This window comes from Aedes albopictus, chromosome 1 (assembly GCF_035046485.1).
Source record: "Aedes albopictus strain Foshan chromosome 1, AalbF5, whole genome shotgun sequence".
Classification (NCBI taxonomy): Eukaryota; Metazoa; Arthropoda; class Insecta; order Diptera; family Culicidae; genus Aedes; species Aedes albopictus.
Window position 1 is genome coordinate 159528378 of NC_085136.1, and position 25188 is coordinate 159553565.

At 37.7% G+C, this 25188-nt stretch overlaps 1 protein-coding gene across 1 annotated transcript in view; it reads left to right on the plus strand.

The window, feature by feature from the left end:
• The first annotated feature begins 464 nt into the window (after positions 1-464).
• LOC109431391 (uncharacterized) overlaps positions 465-25188 on the plus strand; it is a 172374-nt gene continuing 147650 nt past the window's right edge. Inside the window, exons 1-2 of the mRNA XM_062845648.1 lie at positions 465-1232; positions 6764-7148. Of these exons, the coding sequence (XP_062701632.1) occupies positions 7079-7148 (70 nt within the window). The 5' untranslated portion in view covers positions 465-1232; positions 6764-7078. The remainder of the gene's footprint in view (positions 1233-6763; positions 7149-25188) is intronic.

Here is a 25188-nt window from a genome sequence, read left to right on the forward strand (position 1 = left end):
TTGATTTGCTGCCGCGGCGCTCACTACTGCTGCGCTGCACGAAGTTCTATAGCGCGCTCGCCTCGCGTCATGCGCATGGAGCTTTTTAAAGTTTCTTCTCACGTATGCTGCCAAAGGAAGGTAGGTGCTGTTGTTCGACTTGGCGCGCGGCCTCCAGCGAAGACGATCGATCCGATCGGATCGGTTTGCACTCGCGCACCTGAAAAATTTCTCTTCCATCCACGAGATGCATCAGCTGGCTGGGTCAATTTGGAACCAGAAAATCGGGGGCCCGCGTGGTGAGAGTAAAGAGCAAAAATGTGTAGGTATTGTAGGTATGTGTGTCAGACCGTTGCGCTGTGGATCCGCTGTTTTTTCACTCAATTTTTACGATCGTTTGGAAGCTTTTTACTTTGAGAGATTGGAGTGCAAGCGGTTTTGTAAAGCGTGGCTTGCCGCTTCTCCACCGCTGCTGGATGGCCAGGTCTCCAAGCAACCGCCCAACGACGACAGTCGACTCAGCTGCTGGGGCTCCTTTTCTCAGTAGGCACTGGTTTCGGGCCGCGAAGACGACGACGGCGACGTGATCAGTCGATCAGTCTTCGTCGGTTGCTTGGACGGTTCGGAAGTGCGCTCTCCCAAACTCGCGGACAAAAAGCGTGGTCTGTCTTTTGCTTGGGGGCTGTGCATCGCGATCGCGCGACGTCGTTTTTGTTGTATTTGTTCGAAAACAAGTTGCATTGTTGGATAAAACGGCGACACAAAACTACATGCGTGAAAAATTACATAATTTTATAAATGATACTGGTGTGCTGTGCCGTGCTCTGGTGTACACCACTGAGAGGCTCTGTCGTTGACATTGCTTGAAAGAAGTGCGAGGCATCTTATCAATGAAATCTGCGATGATTCATTGAGCGATATATTAGGCTGAATACGGGTTTTAGTGAATATTTAGTGGAACTTTTACCAAGTGATTAATACAGTTTAGTGAATTACATTTCAAGGTGTGCATTAGAGTGACACAAAGTTCATTTCCCGTTCAATGCAAGCAATTAGCGGCTAAAACAAAGGAAAAGGCACCAAAAAAGTGTGTTTTTTCGTTGTCGATGTAATAATACTTGAAGTGAAAGCAAGCAACATGTGAAAGCAGATACGCGTCTCTGTGCCTTCTACCGATTCCACGAGCGAAGGAAAAAAAGTCGGTTGTTTACAATTTGCGCCGGAGCTTTTATTTACCCGTCGAAGCCATTGGGGTTTGATCTTTTATTTCGTTTCGTTCACCTACCGATATCCTAGTGCGGATTTCTTTTCTTTACCGTACGGGTTTGGGCGGAAGGGTCTCAAACTTTCGTGAAACTTTTTTCACGAGCACAAGTTATTGATATATGAACAGAACAAAAAAAAAATCCCGGGAAGCTGTTATACTTTTCTTGTTTAGAATGTGATACATGTATGCTAAAATATTGTTAAGTTATTAGGGGTAATCACTAAACAGATTAAATTGCTGCGTAAGCCATGATTTTCTGCTTATTTGAAATGTTTCATGATATTGCGAATGAAATAATCAAAGATTGCCTTGGTGATCGCAACGTTTAATCAGTTTAATCAGTTTAATCAGTTTAATCAGTTTACGCTGTTAAGTGAATCCCTCTATTGTGCTATTTTTACTTTTACTTGTAGAAATATCCTAGAACGTATTTGAACATTTGTAGGGCTTTAATAGCTTTAACCCTAGTAGGATATTGGGGTCAATTTGACCCAGACAGGCACGCTGAACGTGCACTACGTTCATCGTGGTTCGAAAAACCTAACATCTTTGGAGGGTTAATAGGCCTTAAACATTAACGATGCTCCGTTAAAAAGAGTTCTTGGAGTTTGAACCAAAAAAAAAAATGGAAATAGGCAGCAAAATGTAATTTTCGATTTACTACATTGAAACTTTCTCAATTTTGTGGATTTGTCAAGCTGTGTTTTTGCCAAGGGAAAGAGTTCATAGTTTAGAACTAGCTGACCCGACGTTGCTGGCCACGTTTGCTAAGAAAGAGAGCCTAACCAATTCTTTAGATCCATTATGATTATAAACACACAAAAAAATACCATAAAAAAATATTGTAGACGCTCATTTTAAGCTTGTATTTCTTGTTAATGTCTACTATCACTCTAGTTCAACTTTTAAAAGATTGATTGACAGTTTAAAAGATTGATTAAATATCGGAATTTGAAATTCTATATATACACACATTTTATACTTTTGGTGCATGGATAACTAACTAGCGGATGTTTGGCTATCTCTCTTAATCCAACCCAAAGTTGTTCAGATTATCCTAAGGTAAATATAAGATGCTTTCATAACAAGAATCTTCTGGAAGGAAACCTTTTTAAAACAAACGTCTTGAAATCCCGCTTCAACAGTGCATCAGAAGTTCAGACGCTCAAATCTCAAGAAGCAAGCTTTAAACAACAGTGCATTTATTATTCTGTTCTTGCTCACTTGTAATATGCTTAAAATATGTAGATCAGGTGCGCTGGTTTTGTTTACGAAGAGATTTGTGCCCTCAAAATCGTGAGTAGGTGCCAAAGTCGGCCATTGTGGCGGCCATTTTGGGATTCTAACAAGTATGTCCTTAAAAGATTCTAAGAAAGCTTTTGCATCAATACATATGTGAAATATATCACACAGCATCTCATTGAGAAGCGCCAGAAGATATACTTCCAAGTATTCACCTTTTGCCTGTAAATTACCGTTGTAGGGTTCTAATCCATTGGATGAAAAAACAAATTCTAGAAACTTGTACAGCAACTGTTGGATTCATTTAGTTAAATATTGGTTTACAAATCCTACGACGCATTGATGTACCAATGCAGATACACCAACAATGCAACGATGCACCAATCCAACTATCAAATGATGTATCAATGCAACGATACACCAATGCAGCTATGTACCAATGTAACTATGCACAAACGCAATGATAAATTAATGCAATGATGCACCAATGCAATGATGCACCAATGCAATGATGCACCAATGCAATGATATATCAATTCAACGATGCACCAATACAACGATGCACCAATGCAACGATGCACCAATGCAACGATGCACAAATGTGATGATGCACCAATGCAATGATCTACCAATTCAACGATCTACCAATACAACGATGCACCAATGCAACTATGCATCAACGCAACGATACTCCAATGCAATGATGCACCAATTCAACGATGCATCAATGCAACGATGCACCAATGCGACGATGGTCCACTGTAATGATGTACCAACGCAACGATGCACCAGTGCAATGATGCGCCAATGCACCAATGATGCACCACCTCAACGTAGGCACAATGATACAGTGTAATGACTATTGTAGCTTTCAAACTGTGAATTATTTAAAAGCGTGACGGAAGGACAGACCCTTCTGGGATTTTATATATGATATTTTTAAATTTTTCACCCACTCATATATTCTGAGCACCCCTGGAGGTAGGGCCAACGTAAAAGGTCTCTATCCTGGGTCCTGGCCTGATCCCTAGTCAGTCACGGCATTCAATTCAGAACTTCAACATCTTCTTGTGCTCGGCAGTATCAGTCGGTGCACGGTATACAACATTAAGAAGGTGATATGTTCCGGAAATTTGACAGTTATTTTTGTGACGTAACTCAAATGATCTAGTACTCCGCATCAATTTGACCAACGTAAAAGGACGATAAAGCTATGTTCACTTAGAATCCGGAACCATGTCACATTTCTAGTGGCGCTCTCAATGAACATAATCATCATTCTTTTGCAGCACTCTGATCATACACTAATCCTCTTTAAATGGTGAAAATTTCATCGATTTTCTTGCAACGAGTGAAAAGTTATTTCAGATTGAAGACAAGAGGAGGAAAAAAATCTTGCACAAACACGTTGAAAATTTAGCGTGGTCAGGTACGGCAGTCGCGAAAAAGGTTAATATCGTCAAAACTATTATGTGTTATGTGCACAGATGTTGTTAACCATGGCATAAGGAAGTGTCCTCGGAAGAAAAAAGCTTGGGTTCATTGATAAATCTGCTTTGAATTTGAAGATTTGGCAAGAAGTTCGAACTCTGGGCATGGTTTTTTCGCAACAAGATGATGAGAACCAATTCATACAAGGATGACAGCCTCAAGAATCGCGTGCTGTTTTTCAAAAACGCACACAAGGGATATGTAGAGGTTTTACCTATTTTGATGAGCTGCCATGACAGCCGGAGACGTTCAGTGGTATCGTCACAGATGGATAGTGTTTATCAACGAAAAAAACACTCAAATTTCGCGTTTTCTCAATTCATTGAATTGCCCCTCATTTCGCAATAAAAAAAAGTTTGGCAATTTTTCTTCGGAATCCTAGTCAGACTAGTCAAGGCACTTAGGACACTGTATAGATGACCTGATTGTTGAACAAACGTGCGGAAGCGGTTGTTGCTAAAATTTACCACCGTTGTGCAGATTTTTAGAGAGGTCAACACTGAAAAAGTGAGAAAATGTGTGAAAAATAAAAATAAATAATTTCAATGATATTTTTCCATGAAAGTACAATAAATAGCCTTTGTTTTGAGGGCTTCACCTTTTATGTTTGTTATTCCATCCATTGTTATACGTGATTTTGTCATTCCGGATTCTAAATGAACATAGCTTTATGAATGACGTCACATGTTTACTTCCAAAATTGATGTTTTTACATACACTTTTAAAAAAATAGGAATTTGCACGTGACGTAGATCATCAACGTACATAAAAAACATTTCATGACTGAATGACAAATTTAACTGAATTATACATCCATCATGTAAGTTCGAGTTGATTCTACAAGATGTCAACAAACCTATCTGACCAGGTAGGTAGAAACAGTTTTACATTTATCACTTGCCCTACAACTCGGTGATATGGCCGAGCGGTATAGTCCGTGACTCTGAATCAGCAGACCAGTGTTCGAATCCAGTTCATTATTTTACTTTTATATGTTTTATCTGGCGATTCGGTATTAGCGATTGCTAGCTCGATTTTATTTGTGATAGAAGACGTAAATTTTTGTGAAACGGGCCGCTTAGGAGGGCCTCGGTCAGCACTCACCTGCCGGGGAAGAAGGGCCAATATAATTGAATTAAAATACCTTTCCTATAATAATTTCTAAAATTACTTTATTTAAAAACTAGCAATTTAACACTACAATTCAATTTTACAATTTGCAACTAGCTGAAAGCACGCGTCTGGTTCAGATGAAAATTTTCTTCGATTTGAATTTCTGCTCGCATGCTTTGATCGCGAGTCTCATGTTGGCATGGTAACCGTGGATGACGTCACCGCGCCAAAATACCTGAGCAAAACATCTAGTTAAGCCATTTTCTGCGAAATTCAGATTCAGAGAGAAAATCAAAGTTTGTGCCAGGCTAAATTATTTTCGTTAAAATAGATCCTTGTCTGCGATAAATCATTCACAAGATTGAAGCATTGCAAAAAATAAATTGAGTATTTTTTTTATTTTAAATCAGTTTCAAGATGTGCTGTAAGAACCAAAATGAATCTTTTTTTCCCTAGAAACATTGAAAAAGCTATTCTTCCCTAATTTTCGAAGACATGTGCTGAAATTATATTAGGGGTACTCACTAAACAGATTAAATTGCTGCGTAAGCCATGATTTCCTGCTTATTTGAAATGTTTCATGATTTTGCGAGTGAAATAATCAAAGATTGCCTTGGTGGTCGCGACGTTTAATCAGTTTAATCAGTTTACGCTGTTAAGTGAATCCCCCTATTATATTTCTATGTTGCTCGCTTTTTGTTAAGAAGAACGACCCAAACAGCCTTGGAAAACGCAAAAAAAAAACAAACCACTGGACTTTCTACAGGAAAACAACCGACCCATTTTTTTTTTGTTCATACATATGTAGATAGCGTGGTTAAAAAAATCGTTTTTGCTGCACACTGCTTATTCGATTTGTAACCAGATTCTGTGCCTTCTCCCAAAATTTGAGCTCGTTTGGTTGAAAATTGAGACTGCACAAGCCCTTGTATGGGAATTTCTATGGGAAAACGATGTTTTTCATTCAGTCGACCATAGCATTTTCCCAAGGGCCCTAGAGGATTAGTTGACCCTTGGTACTCTCAGGCTACTCTATCAGCTACAACATTGCCGAAGACCGCAATTAAATCGGACGCCTCATTAGTTAGTTTCTGATTTGTATCCAACTTGACATACTTTAGTAATGATCCTCCAGCTTCCCAGCAGGCAACATTGCTAAGGGCGCCAAAGATAGCACACTGAAATCATGGCTACTATGTTTCACTGCAAAATGCCCACTGGTTAGTTTAACCATCATGAGTAAAGATTTCGATTCTGGATAAAAATCAGTAACTAATTTATGAGGCATGCAATTTGAATGCGGTCTTCGGCAAAGTTTTAGCTGATACAGTAACCTAGAAGTACCAAGGGGCAACTAACGCTCTAGGGCACTTGGGAAAATACTACGGTCGATTGAATGAGAAACATCGTTTCCCCATAGAAATTCCCATACAAACTTTGAAGGGCTTGTGCAGTCTCAATTTTCAACCAAATCAGCTCAAATTTTGGGAGAAGGCATAGAATCTGGTTACGAATCGAAGAAGCGGTGTGGAGTAAAAACGATTTTTTGAACCACGCTAATATCTATGACCCCTACGCGTGGGAAAAGCTTCATGAAAATATGAGACCCACCGGCCTAACTTGTATGTACGATAATAAAAAAAATCCCCTAACGCTGGAGTGATATTTTAGAAAAAAAAGAAGAAAAATTGCATAGACCGAAAAGTGTGGCAACGAAGAGCAAGCCAAATCACTGACATTTCCCAACCGTGGGGCAGTGGATGGAAACTGCACCATCCAAGTAGGGGATGAAAGTGAAGCTGCCACGCGTTTTATAAATGAAAGGCACCTCGTCCAGCCTACTATTGAAGTCGATCGATTTGACCAGCCCAGCAGCAGCAGCAGTAGCAGGAGAAAAAGGAGGTGAAGGAGGAGGGAAAAAGCGCCGTAGCAGGCATTGCAGTTTATGTCCGTCCCCCGGTGTCCCCAGCGACCAAGTCCGCGTAAATGATGTTACTGGCAAAAGCTTTGCTGGTGTGCTGCTTTACGATACTCGCCGAACTCAGCGTGATTGAAGGTAAGGAAGCTATAGGTCTAGCGCTATCTATAGGTATATGAAGTCACTGTTGTCGTTGGTGAGCGAAAGCTGAACACTGATGACTGCGCGACTGACGTGTGGACAGCACCACCCAAAATGAGCTGCTTGCATGTAATGTTGCATGTGCAGGCTTGCCGCCACCGTTGCTGGCTGCTCTGCAGATTAATTTGCTGAGGCATTTCTCAAACAGCGGTTTTCAACACATTAGTTATATATGATAACGTAATACAACAAATGATGCAGTTTAAAGAATACATTAACAAGAATGTAGGAAATAGTTTATGCTGGATAAAGTGTATGACCCAGAGCGTTCATGATTACCAAAAAATTTAATCATGATCAATAATTGATGATTAAAATTCCAATTTTGGTGATTATTGATTATGATTATTGAATAATTTGATTTTTAGGATGATTAAAGATTATGATTAATGATTAAAATTGGTTTTATCTGTGATTATTGATTATGATTAGTGATTAAAAATGGCTCATTGATTAAAAATCATGATTAATCATGATTAATCAATCACAAAACACTGAAAATGATTAAAATATATTTATTGTTTTACATGTTTTTGAAGTTACAAAACTAAAAGGTAACTTTGTCCGGGAGATTTTTTAAAATAGAATCATAAATTATATTGTTTAGAACAGCATTTGAACTAATTTAAATTGGATCATAAATTTTGTATGATGAATCATTTTTGGTGATGAATGATTAATGATTGATTAATATTTTTTCTTATGATTATGATTACTGATTAATGATTAGATTGCAAAAACAGTGTGATTAAGATTAATGATTAATGATTAAATGAGATTTTTTGTGATTATGATTAATGATTTTGATTAATCTTAATCATTAATCATTAATCATGATTAAATTTATGATTAATCATTAACGCTCTGGTATGACCCTAAATTAATTCATTGATCAGAATCTGTCAAATTTTACGAACGACAATAAAATACATAGAATTTGACTCTAAACGAAAAATACAAGAAATGATACCTGTAAGTGTAAACCCTAGTCCTCAAAACGATTAACACCGAATGGAATCAGTTTTTGGTAGATTTTTCACCGTAACGCAATCCCAAAAGCGTGATCTACCCACAGTACGTCAACTATCGAGTATCTTTTAACCATTTGAAGCCGGAATTTTTCAAGGAGTTTTTTCTACGAAATTCAGTGGTTTTGGTGCTCAACAGCATAAAAAGGGTAGAAAATGATGCAGAATATGTTTTTCTTGAATATATCATAGCTCATCCACACTATTCTTGAGTTTGAATCCTAAAGTCTACGGGTGTAACGATAACTTCATTCATTATACAATGCTATGATTTGTAATCTATCATGTCTAGTAAACCTTCTGAAAGTTCAATAGATAGTATCAGATCAGCCGGGATATCTTAGGCCATCCAAAGTATTATTGAGTTTAGATCCTAAAGTCAACGGGTGTAACGGTAAATTCGACACCAACATTTCAAAAGGGCGTAACTGCTTTTGGAATCATCACCTTCTTTTAAAATTGTGGATCATGTGTTATGATTTCCATGTTTTTCACAACAAGTACCAGATGGGAAAAACTCTCCTCTTTCCGACAACCACGGTGGTATGAGTGTAAGGGAGGCAGTACGACCTACAGCTTTGAAAGAAGGTATTACTTCCAAATGCAGTTACGCCCTTTTGAAATGTTGGTGCCGAATTCTTTCATTATACAAAGCTATGATTTGAAATATTAAATGTCCAACAAGTCTTCTGAAAGTTCAATAGACAGTATCAGATCTGTTGGGATATCCTAGGTCATCCAAACCGTTCTTGAGTTTACATTCTTAAGTCTACGAGTGTAACGATCATTATACAAGCTACGATATGTAATCTATTATGTCCCAGTAAATCTTCTAAATGTTCAATGGACATTCTATAATTATGTTTAAAATCTAGCATCTACAGCATCTTAAGTTTCGGTCTTGGCTATATAAAAATTATCTTGCGTAATCAATAATACATGCTGAAGCTTACAGGATATAATAAATAAGGATATAGAGACTACGACATAGCTTTGGGATATTCCGAATCGTACGGACTGTCCTGCATTATATTACATGGAATCCACAGCCGTAATAATATCTTGTTTGTTGTTTTGAGTTATACAACATTTCCAACCATAATGATTGTATCTAATTTATTTATTTTACATTAATAACAATTATAATAAAACTGATTTAACAATACTTCACCACAAAACTTGGTTCGTGGCTGCAGTACTTTATCCTCGGTCGTGTCCCTGCCCATCGTATCCATCAAGCTTTTGCCACCTCCCGGATACTGCGTTCTCCGTGGAGTACAGCGAGCTCGTGGTTGATTATGTAACGTTACTCAGTATAGCAGATATGGCTACTGTTACGAGTGTATACATGAAGTTCTGAACTGTAAGGTAGTTTGGCTAACCCGGAATATCGCTATAGTATCTCTAAATGAAATTTGAAATTTCAAGAGTTCCACGATCCCAGCATAGTCTACTATTATTTATGGCGAAAATACATAATTCCGGTAGATTTGAATGACATAGTGTAGCGAAGGTTTATTATAGTATCAGTAACCGCAGTTGATTACGCAACGTTACTCAATATATGTAGCAGATGTGGTTAGTGTTACAAGTGTACTGAATTCCAAGGTAGTTTGGCTGATCTGTCGTTTGTATATCTATAAATGACAATATAGATTTTAAGAGCTTTCTGGATTCCAGTAGATTATGCAGTGCTATTATTTATAGCGAAAACAAATAAAATGATTCTTGTAGATTTGAAGGACTACACTATAGAACAATTTGAAACACCTAGATCATCCCAGAGTATAAAACACTTTTTGATATTCTTGACGAAGGCTAAATAAATGCATATAAACGTATCTCATATCCCGCTTCAGTTTTTAGTATAAATGATGTCAATTATTTCGTTTTTCCTAACTTCATGGTGTTCAGGATGTTCTGGGATCCCAACTAACAATTGCAAGTCACAAACAAGCAAGCTTACTGAATTGTTGCTTAATAATGGTAATGATAGCTGAACTAAAATTATGCTCAACACATAACTGTTTTTCAAGCGAGAAAATAGTCAATGTTCGACTTCCCTCATCGGTATCAACAATGATAAATTAAAACACTTATCAAAAGTTTAACAAGAAATTTATTCGACAAGCATTGATTCTTTAACAAAAGAGTTAAACAAAACATTTATCTGCATCTTATTAAGCTGATGTATCTATAAGCATATGCTCCTGAACAATGTGCTTTTCACTTGTCAAATAAACGCCTTCAGCCCGTCACTGTTTGACTCGGAACTTTGTTCAGATTATGGGATAAATCATGGCTAAAACTGTTTAGACAACCAATTTGTTAAATAACCAAAATTTTAAACGAATCGCATAAAATAAAAGAGAATAGAATTATGTAGTTTAACATTGAGTGCCAAGAGATGTTATCAACGTAAAAATGAGGCATTTATTTATTATTATTAGTCTGTAACAAGCTATCTTGTACCTTAATTATTATATGTTTTATCTTCCGCAGCAGTTCGATTGTACGAGACGCTTGGATCGATGCATTGGCATTTCAGTGCTGTCGTGTTTACTGAATATTGTTCCCACAGTCACCTAGATAATTAAACAGCATTCAGAAATTGACACATTTCAAGTATACCTAAACAACCTTATGCACTATTTATTGAACATAATATCAAGATTCCATGACAAAAGCATAAATAAAAAAATTGCTTAACGGATCTTCGACTGAGCATGAGTAGGTTACCTGAAGAGATGCTGTGAATGCACCATGTTCAAGACCATACCGCACCACATATTGTCATACATTTTTAAAGATCGATATTTAATAATAAAAATAAAAACATATTCAGATCGCATTTAGTTCGTCTGGAAACAATATCTTCAATAAGGACCAACACTTTTTGGCCGCATTCGATACAAGTTTTCTCACCGTGCGATGAAAATACTGACAGCGAAATCAGAATGGAAAACACGTGTTTTGGGCTGAACAGCTGTTGAAGTATAAGGCGTTGTTCAGTTGATTACCACGTGCTGTGCTAATTCACCACTGCTGAACACAAGTTCAGGAGTGATCATTATTGAGTCATGGCAAGATGATGTTTTGCTTTGGGTGCTGCAACTCACCATCTCTAGGATGGCGCAGATAGGAAGGCATGCGGCTGGCAATCGACAGGTCTCGAGTTCTAATCCGGATTTAGGTAATTTTATATGTAATTCTTATTTCATAATAGGAGTTCTCAACATGAGAGCAAATAATTACTGTCGTGAGAGTTCAACATTTTTGCATTTTATTTATTTTCAGTCAGTTTTGCCAATGCTTAATAACAACTTTCTTGTACATTTGTAAAACGCTTTGTACAACAAAAAAATAAGTTGGTACACAACATGATGCTTCATAACTTCTCCAAATTTGTGTGAACAAAACCCGAACATAGGTTGTACGTGAAAATAATTCAAATGTTATTCAACATTATGCTGAATTAATCCGTCATAATGGTGCCTGTTAAATAAGTGATTGTTAGTTGGGATATCAATAAAGTCTCGAATGCAAATATTCCCATTTTTCCTTAGTAGAGAACTCAATTTAAAACAAGTTTACCGAAGATGGTGTTCAGTTTTATTCAATGTGTGAATTTGTACAGCCGTTTCTATGTTGGAGTCATATATGACCTCTCCGGCTCCAAAGGGTTAAAAGGTGACCCATCACTTTTTTCCAGGTCACTTTTTAAAACTGCTTTTGCAAAATCTTGTTTTCTATTTAATTATCTTTTTATCGACTTTTAGCATAGTTAACTAGTGTATTTCTAGAATTTTTTCTAGGATTCCTATATTGATTTTATCGAAAGATTTCACCAGGAATTCCTCATGGGAATCTTTACACTTGGTGTTTCTCCTGGATTGCTTAAATTGTTCCAAAAACTTTTTTCCATATCATTTTACATAGAATAAAAACTATCAGTGGAAGACACTACATACGGTACCTACTCGTTAATAACCTAGCTACGCCGGTGCAATTTGATTACAATAGGACCCAATCAGTGTAGTACTATATGGCCGGGGTTCTGCTAAACCGAACTAAGCGCCAAAAAGTTTATTCCGAGATAATTAAGCTTCAAGTTCAACCACTCAGAAATAAACAACAGCTAAGATTATTTGAAACTTTTTCCCACACATGTAACTTACAAGCCTTTATTAACCATCAGAGATGAAGAAAACATGTAAATTATTTAAAATCATTGATATAATACCATTTAATTTCTCAGTACTTTGCACTCAGTTCACTCTGGCTGAACAAAAACATTGGAATATGGTTTATAGTTCAGTGTGGCTGACTGTGTTTCTTTGTTTCAGAGTAAACCAGTCGGAATGTGATAAAAAAAATCTCGATTTTTCAGTGTCTATGAAGTTGAAATCGATATCACTCACAATCCTTTACATGAATCAGAGAGGACGCGTAGTATGGTAGCACAAAGGTCTCAAAATAGTGTGAAATGTAAACGGCGGAAGCCCTCCCAGCTCAGCCCTTCCCATCTATGTTTTTTTATAGGCGGTGCATGAGCAGGCACAGAACAAGAGTGATTATGTCAAATGATGTCCTTGCATGTCCTGAGGTCCTGAGATGTGAAAATGGAGCAATTTGTGTACTTCAAATTTATATTGGTCGAAGAAAACCACGAAAATGATCTGCCAAAGTGAACTAAGACAAAAAAAATTCGAAAATATTGAAGAGATTCGAACTTGGGTCCTTTAAGTGATAACCAAGCACGTTACCTCTAGGTCATTTTACTTAGCTGAAGGTCAGTTGTTAAGTCTGAATCAAGTTCTAAACATTCTTCTCTAGCATGGTTTTCGTGAAAACGCCATTTTTCGATCAGCCAAAGCGAACCAAGTGTTTGATTTTTTTCAAGCTTTATTATTCTTATTAGCCTTGTTGTTCAATGACGGCTCCTGGGTTAAATAATCAGTATGAGGTGTATCAGCATAACGCATGTATTCAAAGCCAGTTCATCTTTGTATTGTTGAGAATAAATTGATTTTTAAATGCAGTGGATTTGGTTCGGTCTGGCTGACTGTGATTTGGAAAAATGGCGATCAACGCCATCGAAATCCAAATCGATCCTCCAATACCCGTATTTTTGATTACGTGTTAAATTCTCTCTCAGATTGTTACTATGAGTCGGTTACAAGTTAGAAATCTGACAGCGATGAGGAAAACTTGAAATGTTCATCATTTGGACCAAAACTAAAATATTTCGCTGATTCTATGGAATGGTTTACAGTTCACTCTGGTTGGATGCAATTTTATTTTTCGTATGTTCTTCCAAACAGAAATTTTGAATTTACTCCACGAAGAGCTGTCAGAATTACTGGATTTTTACACGAAAAGAAGATCATCCTATTCTTCATGTAATGGTTAAGAAAACTCAATTTTTCAAAAAATGGTCTTTGGTTCGGTTTAGCAGAACCCCGACCATATTGAAAGTAGTGAGCTGGATTTTTGTATGGTGAGATGATCAGTTCTCCATTTCTTCAATGAAATAATGCAAACAGCGTGGGTATTATGATTCATTGCCTAATTTGATGCTGTTTGAGCAAAATTTTTGGGCAGCTGTTTTATTGTATTGTTTATATCTCGCAACTTTGACAACACAGTGTAGTAAGTAGAGATTGTATATTATAGACTGTTTCAGAAATTATAAATACACTAACGATTAACTGCCATTTCAATTTGAGAACAATATCCAAAAAAGTTTCTTCTAGCTCTTATAGTAACCATGCTAACGAAGCAAATAATACCAGTTTTGTGGATGTTTCTGGTAAAAGTTTAAAAATAGGGCTCTGTAAACTAGATGATTAAAATTTGAAGTTGCACAAAGTGGTCAAAAAATGTAGCATAGTAGAAAAGAAAAAACTTTCACAGATAAAATATTTAATTTCTAAACACAATAAAAATTGCTGTATCGATAATAAAAAATATTTCTCGATTGGTAAAAGTAATTTTTACTGGAATATTTGATCAAGAACCACCATTACGGACCGTCTTAATACAAAAAATTTTGTTTCAAATTTCTCAACAACACCAGTAGCAACAAACGTTAAGTAAACGAATGTCTTAATTACTGCTTACTGCATTCGTTTTTATGGTATGACAAGCTTTGGCATCTGAAGGATCGAATGAGCTGAAAAAAATAGTTTATTTAGATTAAATGCGTTCGGGAAAGCTATGAAACTGTGTGGTAGTTCTTATGTTCCGTAGAAAACCTTAAAAAATAAGAAACTTGATCTCCGAAAAAATGTTGTGGAAATGCCTTTATCGATTTTTCCAAAATTTTGATCAAGGCATTCCTTAGACAAGTTGTTGAGAAAGCGAATGTGATAAAAATTTAGATAATTTTTGGTATTTAGTGATAAAAAATGTTGAAATCATTAAAAAACACCTTTGTGCAAATGCAAATATGAAAAATTATGTTATTTGTTAGAGAACTCGACTGTTCTTTTAAATATCAAGACAATTGGAAGGAAATATAAAAATATGGAGTACAATAGGCTATACTCTGGAAGAAGTTGTTAAAAATCATTAATACAGTTCATTTAATTTAATAAACAAAGTGTATTTATAATTTCTGAAACAGTCTATAACAAGATGCATATTACTCAAACTTGGTTAATATGCATCTTGTTAATATACAATCTCTACTTACCACACATAGTTACCCAAGCTTTTGCTCAAACAGTATCAAATTAGGCAATAAATCATAATACCCCCGCTGTTTGCACTATTTCATTGAAGAAATGGAGAACTGATCATCTCACCATACAAAAATCCAGCTCACTATTTTCAATCTAGTACTTCACTAATTGCGTCGATAACCTGTCCCATATCTATTGTCAAATTGGGAAAATATATTATAAAAAAAAAACGAAATACAGAATGTCTCCAATTTTTGTGCCCCGAAATTGTCAGCCCGGAGCTATATTTAAAATGCATTTAAAGTTTGTAAAATATGGTCTGGGACCATTTGGGCAGGGGGACCTATTTTGGGCCCTTGCTGATATAACTCCATCAATTTCAAGCCGATTGACTTGAATTTTTGATCATCGCTAGATACTGTACGAATCGTGTCCCAAAATTCAAGTCAATCGGTTAAAAAATGACTGAGTTATAGCAGCAAGTGCCCAAAATAGGTCCCCCTGCCCAAATGGTCCCAGACCCTAACTATATTTCAATTGCTAGAAATCCCAATTGGCCTCTTTAGCGGTGTTGAGATAATTCCATATTCGGAATCTGCATACCAAACTGAGCCGAAATCCAAATTTTGGTGCCCGGGAACCTATTTAAAAATCAATTTGAAGTTTGTATGGGGGCGATTTGTCGGAATACCCCTCGTCACATTTTGTACTGGGCGGAGCTGTCAAGCAGTTGCTCAGCTGTCAATAGGTGATTTCAAAAAATATCTTTGAAATTGATTCTGGTCACCAAAATAAAGTTCTAAAAATCTGAAAAAAAAAATCATAGTGGCTCAGAAAAAGATGCTCTTTCGTATGAAATCGAAAATACAATACATTTTTTCTAAATTTAAAAACCCAATTAATGTTTGACCTTTTATCTTTTCCCTGGGAACCACTGCACTGCTGACTGTCACAGAAGACATTCAGAGCCACGGTGATGGCCGCTCGACTTCGGCTGGTGCCAATCGTAACACGGAATGGCCTGCATGCATGCATGCATTGTGGTGTTGCACAAGACGAAAACTGTGAAAAAAAAGATAATTGTTTTTCGGTTTTAATTGACTTCGATTTGTGTTCGACGGAAGCTTTGACGACCGAGCTAACGAGACGTGTCGCAAACAGGTGGACCTCCCCACGCGTCTCGAGAGCTCAGCCAGCGCGCATATCGCACCTAATGACCGGCCACATTATAGAAAAACCAGCCACACCGACCGGCACTGTTTTGCTTCTGCCTTTGATTTTCTACGCTACTTCATATCTGGAGGCTACCAGCCGGCTCTTGTGAGTCAGAGAACTAAATCAAATTAGCACGTCGTCGTCGTCCCTTCTGCCTCGAAGCGTTGTTGAAGACACCACCAGCCACCACCGTTATTTAACGAAGGGTGTAATGTGTGCTTTTAGCCATGATTGGGGAAAACACATTCCAAACTGCTGGTTGGCTGAAGATGTGAACAATTTGTTCAGCTATGACAGCTCAATGACAAAGTAAATAGCGGAAAATTAATTTTAACAAGCATGAACTTGAGCTTCCTATCCTTGCATTTCTTCACACGAGATTGCAAACTCGCGAAAAAGACGAGAATGTTCGATATGTTTGATTGATTGATTGATTTATCTTTATTTGAGAGACTTTCATCGATATGTTTGCTTGAATGAAGTTCTGGGTCAGAAACTCACTCTAATCAATTAAGCTTTATCTTACCATTTGAATCGTTGGATACAGTTGTTGGTCAGAAAGAACATATCGGGTATTTTTCTACCGGTTCACTGGGCCTTTTTGAGTTTTTAGCTCTAGGTACTTCCGCTTTCATCGGCCCGTTTGAAAGCGGTGTTTGAAGAACTAGTTTGTATTTTCAGGTTCTCCTGACTCATTTAATGCCAATTTCTTATCAGATTCGCCATTCCATTACAATTTGATAGCAGTTGGAAATAGATTCGTCTGCGATACAAAACCTTTACTGAATTGCAAGAGAGCTTACGTATAAGTCAATTCCTAGGTCAACTCTATCTCATTTTGAACTTGGCGAACCGCTGTAAAAGCTCGGCTGTATTCTTCTACAAGTCGACAGCCTGGAAGTATGTAGCATCCAACATATCTATGATCTTCACAAGTTTCTACCTCCTGCGGGGCAAAAGTTCGCAGTGGGTCTTTTTCTGAACACGAGTTAACTGCCGTTCTACGCATAGTTGTCCCATGTTGAAAAACTTGAAACTGAGAAAATCGCGATTGAAGTTTCAAACAGGTTTTTCATGTTTTTTTACCAAATGGGGCAACAAATCGGATTTAAATTTTCATAGTATCGTTAGAAATCGCTTATATTTTCATGCCTGAAGTATTTCCAATCAAATATTTTTAAAAATATAGTGTTTTATAGCAAAAACATTATTAGTGGGACTGTTATGCCTAGAAATGTGGTCCTGTTGGCGAAATTTCTACGCATATCAGTCCCACGATAATTAGTCGTCTCTTTTCACGCTCGATGTGGTCTGTTCTATACTTTTTAATTATATTTTTTTAGTAACAAACAATGTTAGCTTCTCTTATAACATTATAAGACTCTCATGCATAAGGCTCAAATGTCTCGAGGCAAAACGGAGCCGAAAGACAACAAAAGACTGACATCACATTTTAACACTTTCTTAATAATCGGTTAGTAGGAACTAGGTGAGTGAGTTGATTAGTGAATTGATGAGAGGATGAATGTGAGGTGCTCCAAAATTAAGTGAGCGCCTGGTGAATTAAAAGGTCACCAGGCCGATATATCGTTTGGTCGGAAAAACGTCGTGTGACCGCAAAATATTGTTACATCAAAGTATTTATATGGCCGAATAAGTCATAAGGCCAAAAACTTCATTAAACCGGATTGGTCTGGTCATAGGCCGAAAACGTCATGAAGCCGAAAAGGTCTTCAGGCCGAAAAGGTCTTCAGGCCGAAAAGGTCTTCAGGCCGAAAAGGTCTTCAGGCCGAAAAGGTCTTCAGGCCGAAAAGGTCTTCAGGCCGAAAAGGTCTTCAGGCCGAAAAGGTCTTCAGGCCGAAAAGGTCTTCAGGCCGAAAAGGTCTTCAGGCCGAAAAGGTCTTCAGGCCGAAAAGGTCTTCAGGCCGAAAAGGTCTTCAGGCCGAAAAGGTCTTCAGGCCGAAAAGGTCTTCAGGCCGAAAAGGTCTTCAGGCCGAAAAGGTCTTCAGGCCGAAAAGGTCTTCAGGCCGAAAAGGTCTTCAGGCCGAAAAGGTCTTCAGGCCGAAAAGGTCTTCAGGCCGAAAAGGTCTTCAGGCCGAAAAGGTCTTCAGGCCGAAAAGGTCTTCAGGCCGAAAAGGTCTTCAGGCCGAAAAGGTCTTCAGGCCGAAAAGGTCTTCAGGCCGAAAAGGTCTTCAGGCCGAAAAGGTCTTCAGGCCGAAAAGGTCTTCAGGCCGAAAAGGTCTTCAGGCCGAACAGGTCTTCTGGCCGAAATGGTATTTTGGCCAGGTCTTGGCGAAATGACCTTGTTCTATACCTGAATTATTCGGCCCTAACGTCCTCTTCGGCCTAATGATTTTTTCGGCCTAATGGACTATTTTGCCTAATGACCAACAAAGCATACAACTGATTAAGCTTTTGTATTAATTTTAAATGACTAGAAATATGTACATACATATCACTGAAATAAAATATGTTTAGAAATACAACAGCTTAAGTTTTCAAAACATTCTGCACCATGCCTTCCTCTGCTTGTATGGGTCATATGAATAGGGACCCTAGCAAAGATTGGGAGTGATTTGCCATTAGAGGCTTCATGCTTCATGTTTCTTTATTTTGATAGGTTCTATATTCATCCTATTCGAAAACAAACAGTTACGGTACTATATTCACTTTTAATACACATACAATAATAAGAATATAATCCTTTTGGGCTCTATCATTTCTTTTACATATACAAAGAAAGCCGCTTATCTACGACATAACTTACTAACAACAATTTACTCAAGAATTCACTTACTCATCAAGTCTCTGAGCGTCTAGGTCACTTGTTTATCAAGTTACTCAATAACTCATTAACGCATTCATTCAAAACAGTCACTTATTTACCCATCAGCCCAATAATAAATCAACTCACTTATCAAAACACTCGCTTATCATCTTACTCATTTACTCATCAACCCACACACTTACAAAATCTCGCTCACCAAGTCACTCACTTACTCTTCAATTCGCTTACTCGGTTGATCTCTCATCAATTGATATATTGATTGCTTGTTCAGTGCCTTTAGCAGTTCATCTTCGATTTGGGTTTAACCCAAAAGTGTTCTTTTTATTTTCTAAATATCCGATAACTAAGGCACTCAATAACCGACACACTAATTCAACCAAATTATTGGGATAACATACTGAAATAAAAAAGTGAAACTCATCAACTCACTTACCAACAATATTTCAAGCTTGCTTAAATTCTGAAAATGTTCACATATACCAGTCATTCAATTCAGCAAGCTCTTTGTCATTATATTGGATCGGCTTCGTCATGCTTCACGACATTTGAGCCTCTTAATTAAGTTAAAATTTTATGAGCTCAACGCGCATTGCAGCAATATGTATTTGAATTCAGATTGCAACTGCAAGTTGCAAAGAAATATGTAACAGTTTTTGTTTAACTGGAAAACAAGTTTTGTTCCAGCTGGACCGTAATGCAAACATAAAAGAAGGGTTTATACCATGCAGTATTGAAATAGCCATGCTATCAGGTGAAGCTAAGTTACTAAAACTGCTTATTGTATCGGTTTTACGTAGAAATTTTATAGTGGGACTGTTATGCGTAGAATTTCAGTTGTGGGACAGTCATGCGTAGAAATTCAACAGTGGGACAATTTGACTTGACATGCTTTTCATTGAGTCTTCGAACAAAGTATGTTATTTTTTGATGTTATATGAAAATACACGTATAAATAGAGCGCCTGGTGCAAAAAAGTCAAAATCGTCAAAAAGTAACATGGGACAACTATGCTTATAACGGCAGTTAAGAACCCAAACAAATTTGTATGGGTTCGACACATAATCAGGCCAGTTACTCGCCAACAAAAATTGGAACGATTTCGTTATGGTGTGGCAGAGTTATGCGAAAAAATGTGTTTCTAGGTGTTTTGATAGAATTTTCGGACTTTTTGGAATAAGAATTTGTAGTAACAAGGAGAAGAAGAATCTCATAACCTCTTGATGTCAGAGAATCGTTATTCCATAGTAGTTCGAGAGGTGCACTCAAATAAACAATAAACTACTAGTGTTTCTCGCAGAAAGGGACATTGTTAAAACCTTGACGGTGGGGCAAAAGTTCGCACTAGATTTCTGAATGTAGTATATCAATATAATTACAGAATCTTTGAAGCAATGATAGTTTCGTATAGAAACTACTATATATGTATAATATGTGTAACATGCACCCTGAAATCGTCCCGGCAGATGGTTTGAACTTAGTTTCGTAAGAAGATCGATTGTAAGGCAAACATTATCTTCACCCATTTAAACAAGAAATAAAAAATGGCTAAAAAAACATTTTAAAACATTTTCTTCATCATCCTCGTCGTGTCTTTCCATATGTTTCTGAAGGCCATGTTATGTTCATCTATTTTACCGGGGTCTTTTATAGCTTAGTTTGTAATTCACAGTTATAATTCATCACCATACTGAAGGGGATAAGATTCGATTACGGTCCCGTTCAATATTTTTGCAGCATATTTGATTTTTTTTAAATGTATTTTGTGCAACACGTATCTCTATGATTACCCCACAATGTATTTTGATAACTTCAATAATGCTGGAAAGGACAGCTTCTAGTTAATAGTTGTGGAAGTCTTCATAAAATACATTGTACACCAAAGCTGAACACCAGGGCGTATTCCAGTTGGGCCGTAATGCTAAGAACAGAAAGAAACAGATTTCAATGCTAGAGTGAAAGGACGAACATAAATTACCATGACATAAATGAACATCACATCAATAAACTACGCTGTTCAAGGTGCGAACTTTTGCCCCGCATAATGCGAACTTTTGCCCCCACTATGGGGCAAAAGTTCGCATTGGAGTACTTGCATTAAAAATTGTATTACTAAAACTACGAAAAGAACGCGAAAAAATCTAGTACTACGTTTTGAAGGCAACATGATAGGAGCCCGTTTAACGAAGAAAAAAGATATTATTTTCTTTTCGTTTAATAGCTATTTTGTGAAGTCTGTTAGGTGCGAACTTTTGCCCCACATTACTCTAGTGTAGTTTAGGCACTGTAGTCTTTCGGGCTACAACTCGATCGAGAAGGTGCGTCCCGTACTTATAGGTATTCACCAATGATCGCGACAGCTATAATTATAATTGGATAGACAATAGACATCCCCTTCAGCACGATTTAGACAGCGCGATCCCGGTATGCTAGCCTGCTGAAACTTTTCAACTAGTGTTACTCAAAATAACTGGGACAGGTAAAATTTTCACTTTTCAAAAAATGTTCAACTCGCTGTAACTTTCCGAAAAGGGCATCAAATATTCTCTTTTTACTATAAGTTCATCAACTAGTTGTGTATCAGTGGTTTAAATTTGGAAAAGACCGGGCCATTCTACACGAAGTTATGAAGATTCTAGAAAATGGTGTAATTATCCGATAGCCAACTTCGAGCTGTTATATCTGCGGATTCATTGAATCAAATGCAATAAAATTTTAATCATTTATGACTTATATAATGAACTTTGAAAAACAGTTCACTTAATTTGAAATTATTAATAAGAAAAGAAGTTATGGCGATTTTATTTATTCTATGTTTTTTTTTAAAGAAAATTATCTATTTTTCATTATTATTTTATTTATTATTATTACTATCTCGAATTTTGAAACGATGAAAAATAATCTCATCTTAATAATTTTCTTTCGTGTAAAGAATTTTAAGTTTAGTCAAAAGCTTTTAATAGCTCATTATATAAAACATAAATGATCAAAATTTCATTGCATTCGGTTCATTGAATCCGGAGATATAACAGCTCAAAGTTGGCTATCGAATAATTATACCTTTTTCTAGAACCTTTATGACTTCTAGAACCTTTAGAACATAACTAGTTGATGGGAGCGGATCTGGTGTGATGGTTAAAGCACGTGACTATCACGCCGAGGACCTGGGATCGAATCTCACTCCCGACAAACTCGCTAAATGTGAGTTCTTCCTTCGAAAGGGAAGTAAAGTGTGGGTCCCGAGATGAACTAGCCAAAGGCTAAAAATCTCGTTAATACAGATAAAAAAATGCCTACGAAGCCGAATCCGAACTCCTGGACCCCTCTTGTACCGCATCTGAACTAGTCATTCTTCGAGTCCACGCGCCTCCTCTTCTGTAGCTCCCAGACGATGTGGGTGATAGCCGTTGAAACGGCATTCCAGTCAAACTCATCCGTACACATCCTCTGGACAAGATTGTTCGGAGTTGTGTCCTCTCCGCATGTGGCAAGCATACGGTCATGCATTGTGCGAAAACGTGGGCACACGAACAAAACGTGTTCCGCCGTTTCCTCTAAACGGGAGAACCCGCATGCCCGTAACGGTGTAGATACTGTCGAAAGCAGCCTGAAAGAACCTGTGTACTTCTCCGTGGCCACCTTCCTTTGGTGGAACTGTCCCACGCGCGCTGCCATTTGACTAGAGGCCTTCCTGGCAGTCCTGCGTATGCTTCTTGTGTCGCGTATTTCGAAGCACTCCATGTCCTCCCTGATAAGGATGCCGATAGGCACCATACCAGAGATGACGCAGAGCGCGTGGTGTGACATGGTACGGTACGCTCTTGCTACTCTCAGGCACATAAGCCTGTAAGTACTTTCCAGCCATGTTTCCAGCTTTCGGTACTTAGCGCAGTGCCCCACGGCGGGCCGCCATACTTTAGTATGGACGTAGCGACACTAGCCAGAAGCTTGCGCTTGCTGGCGTACACCGCAGAGCTAGTGGGCATCATCCGGGACAGTACCGCAATAACTGTGGAATCTTTTTTGGAGGCGTAATCAACGTGGCTACCGAAGGTGAGCATATCATCGATCATCACCCCCAAGTGTTTGGCGGAGCGCCTCGACGAGATAGTGAAATCGCCTACACTGATCACCGCTTGCTGATCCGACTTCCGGTTGTTCACAACCATCACCTCAGTTACGTGGTGAGCCAACTCCAGTTTCCTGGACCTCATCCAGACCTTCACAACCCCGATCGAGTGGGTGGTAGTCAACTACACTTTTTCGATCGTCTCACCGTAGACTTCCAGTGTAATGTCGTCAGCAAAGACGACAATCTCCACACCCACCGGGAACTCTAACCTCAACACCTCGTCATAAATGACATTCCATAACACCGAACTCAGGATGGAGCATAGGGTTTATTCCTTAAATATATGAAAAACACGTCATGAATACTACAATCGCCCTTGAATTCAGTCCTACTACACCAAAACCTCATATTAGGTAACGAGACGGGACTGCCTAAATAGAATTTTACCTAAATGGATTCATTACCGAAATGGATTTGAAGATTGAAAAGAAGTTTAAGGAGGGCGAGTGGCCTGGAGATTTAACCCTCCTTTGGCATTAGGGTCATTTTTGACCCAAAACGTACACTACGTCAGCGAGCTGCTGCCGACGTAATGCAAAAGGAAGGTTAAAGGGGGCCATGCGGGGTTTCAGAGGGATTTCATGGGAGTTTCAGGGACAGGGGGAGGTGTCGGTGGCGTGCAGCGGGGAGGGGGGCAGTAAACATTTTGGTCTGTATAATTTGTGTTATACACTACTATATAAGCACCAATTCAATCGTATAAACTGCACAAAACTGCTATATACATACCAAAGTGGAGGCTATATACATACTTCTGACGATATTTCGCGATTTCATATGATCATCATTACGATTTCCCGAATAATCGATCGGAAGAATAAAATACAACTTCGGGTGATATGTAATACGATGTCCGAAATTACCTATAAAAAAAAGTTGACACCTAGGCCTAGAACACGGCACCTCGAGATTGTGAGTCTAAGCCCATACCATTGTATCAACTGATCTGCCTTGAGAAGCGCACACATTTTGGCCAATATAAGCTAAAGCTTTCTGGACCACCCATGAAACTTGCCTTTCCTTCCTACATGAGTGCAGATATGAAGAATGGGCTGCATTTTTTTCTAAGTCATTGTGGTTTCATTTATTACAATGCTGTACTGATATACATATAGTATACCTAATGATGAGCTGTCAATTTATATACAACTTTTTTTAAACTGGCTTTCTCAGTCTGGGGAAATTCAAAACGACTAGTTTTGTATTGCCCGACGTTTCGGCCTTGTGTATTTGGCCTTTTTCAAGGGTAAAACTGTCTGTCGTTCTTCGTTACATATATATGTGCCGCAATTTTCATGTTGGGCTTCTTGTATGCGAAATAACTATTTGATTTTGTTTGGGGACACTGGACTGGACACACCTATTATCAACGACCTGGACTGTGCTATTACAAAATGATATTCCTTTTTTTTATTCCAGGAGGAAATCTTTTCTGACCATCATGCTGCAAAGCTTGGTATTGTTGGATGCGTAGTCCTTGAAATGTCTTGCTATGTTTTGTCCAGAATCGCATTCTATTTTGCTGAAGAAGCTACCGTGTAAGGACTGTTCATTTTATAAAGAGGACACCTTATTTGTGTGATATCTTTTTTATTTTTCAATAAAATCATTATCGGTTTTTTGCATAAATTTCCATAGCTATTCTACAGTGTAGGAAAAGTGTAACATTATACAAATTGTCCTTAGTTATGGAACAGAAGCGGTTTTCGTTAAAACTCAATAAAACCCCATTTCTCAAAATTCTACACAACTTTCCACATACATAACTTTAAAATTTTCATGAACTTTTCAATGTGTTGGGATCTAATACTATTTTTCTAAAGGTAGAGTGTAATAGTTGGTCAGTAATAATGCACCAAGCATTAAACAGCTTGATATAGTGAGTTGCCTCGTCATCAATGAAATTGATAAAAATACTTATTTAAGTCCAGTGATGCAATAACACTACGGAATCAGTTCAAAATTTGTCCAGTATAGAAGAGAATTGCATTCTAAATGATACCGAAGAAAAATATGCTTTAAAGTGCATTCTTCATCATAAATTTAATACTTAATGATGGCCATAATGAAAAATTGCATACTTTTTGCTCCATAAATGCAAGTTTTTGATTCTAGAGAAGCTTATTATTTT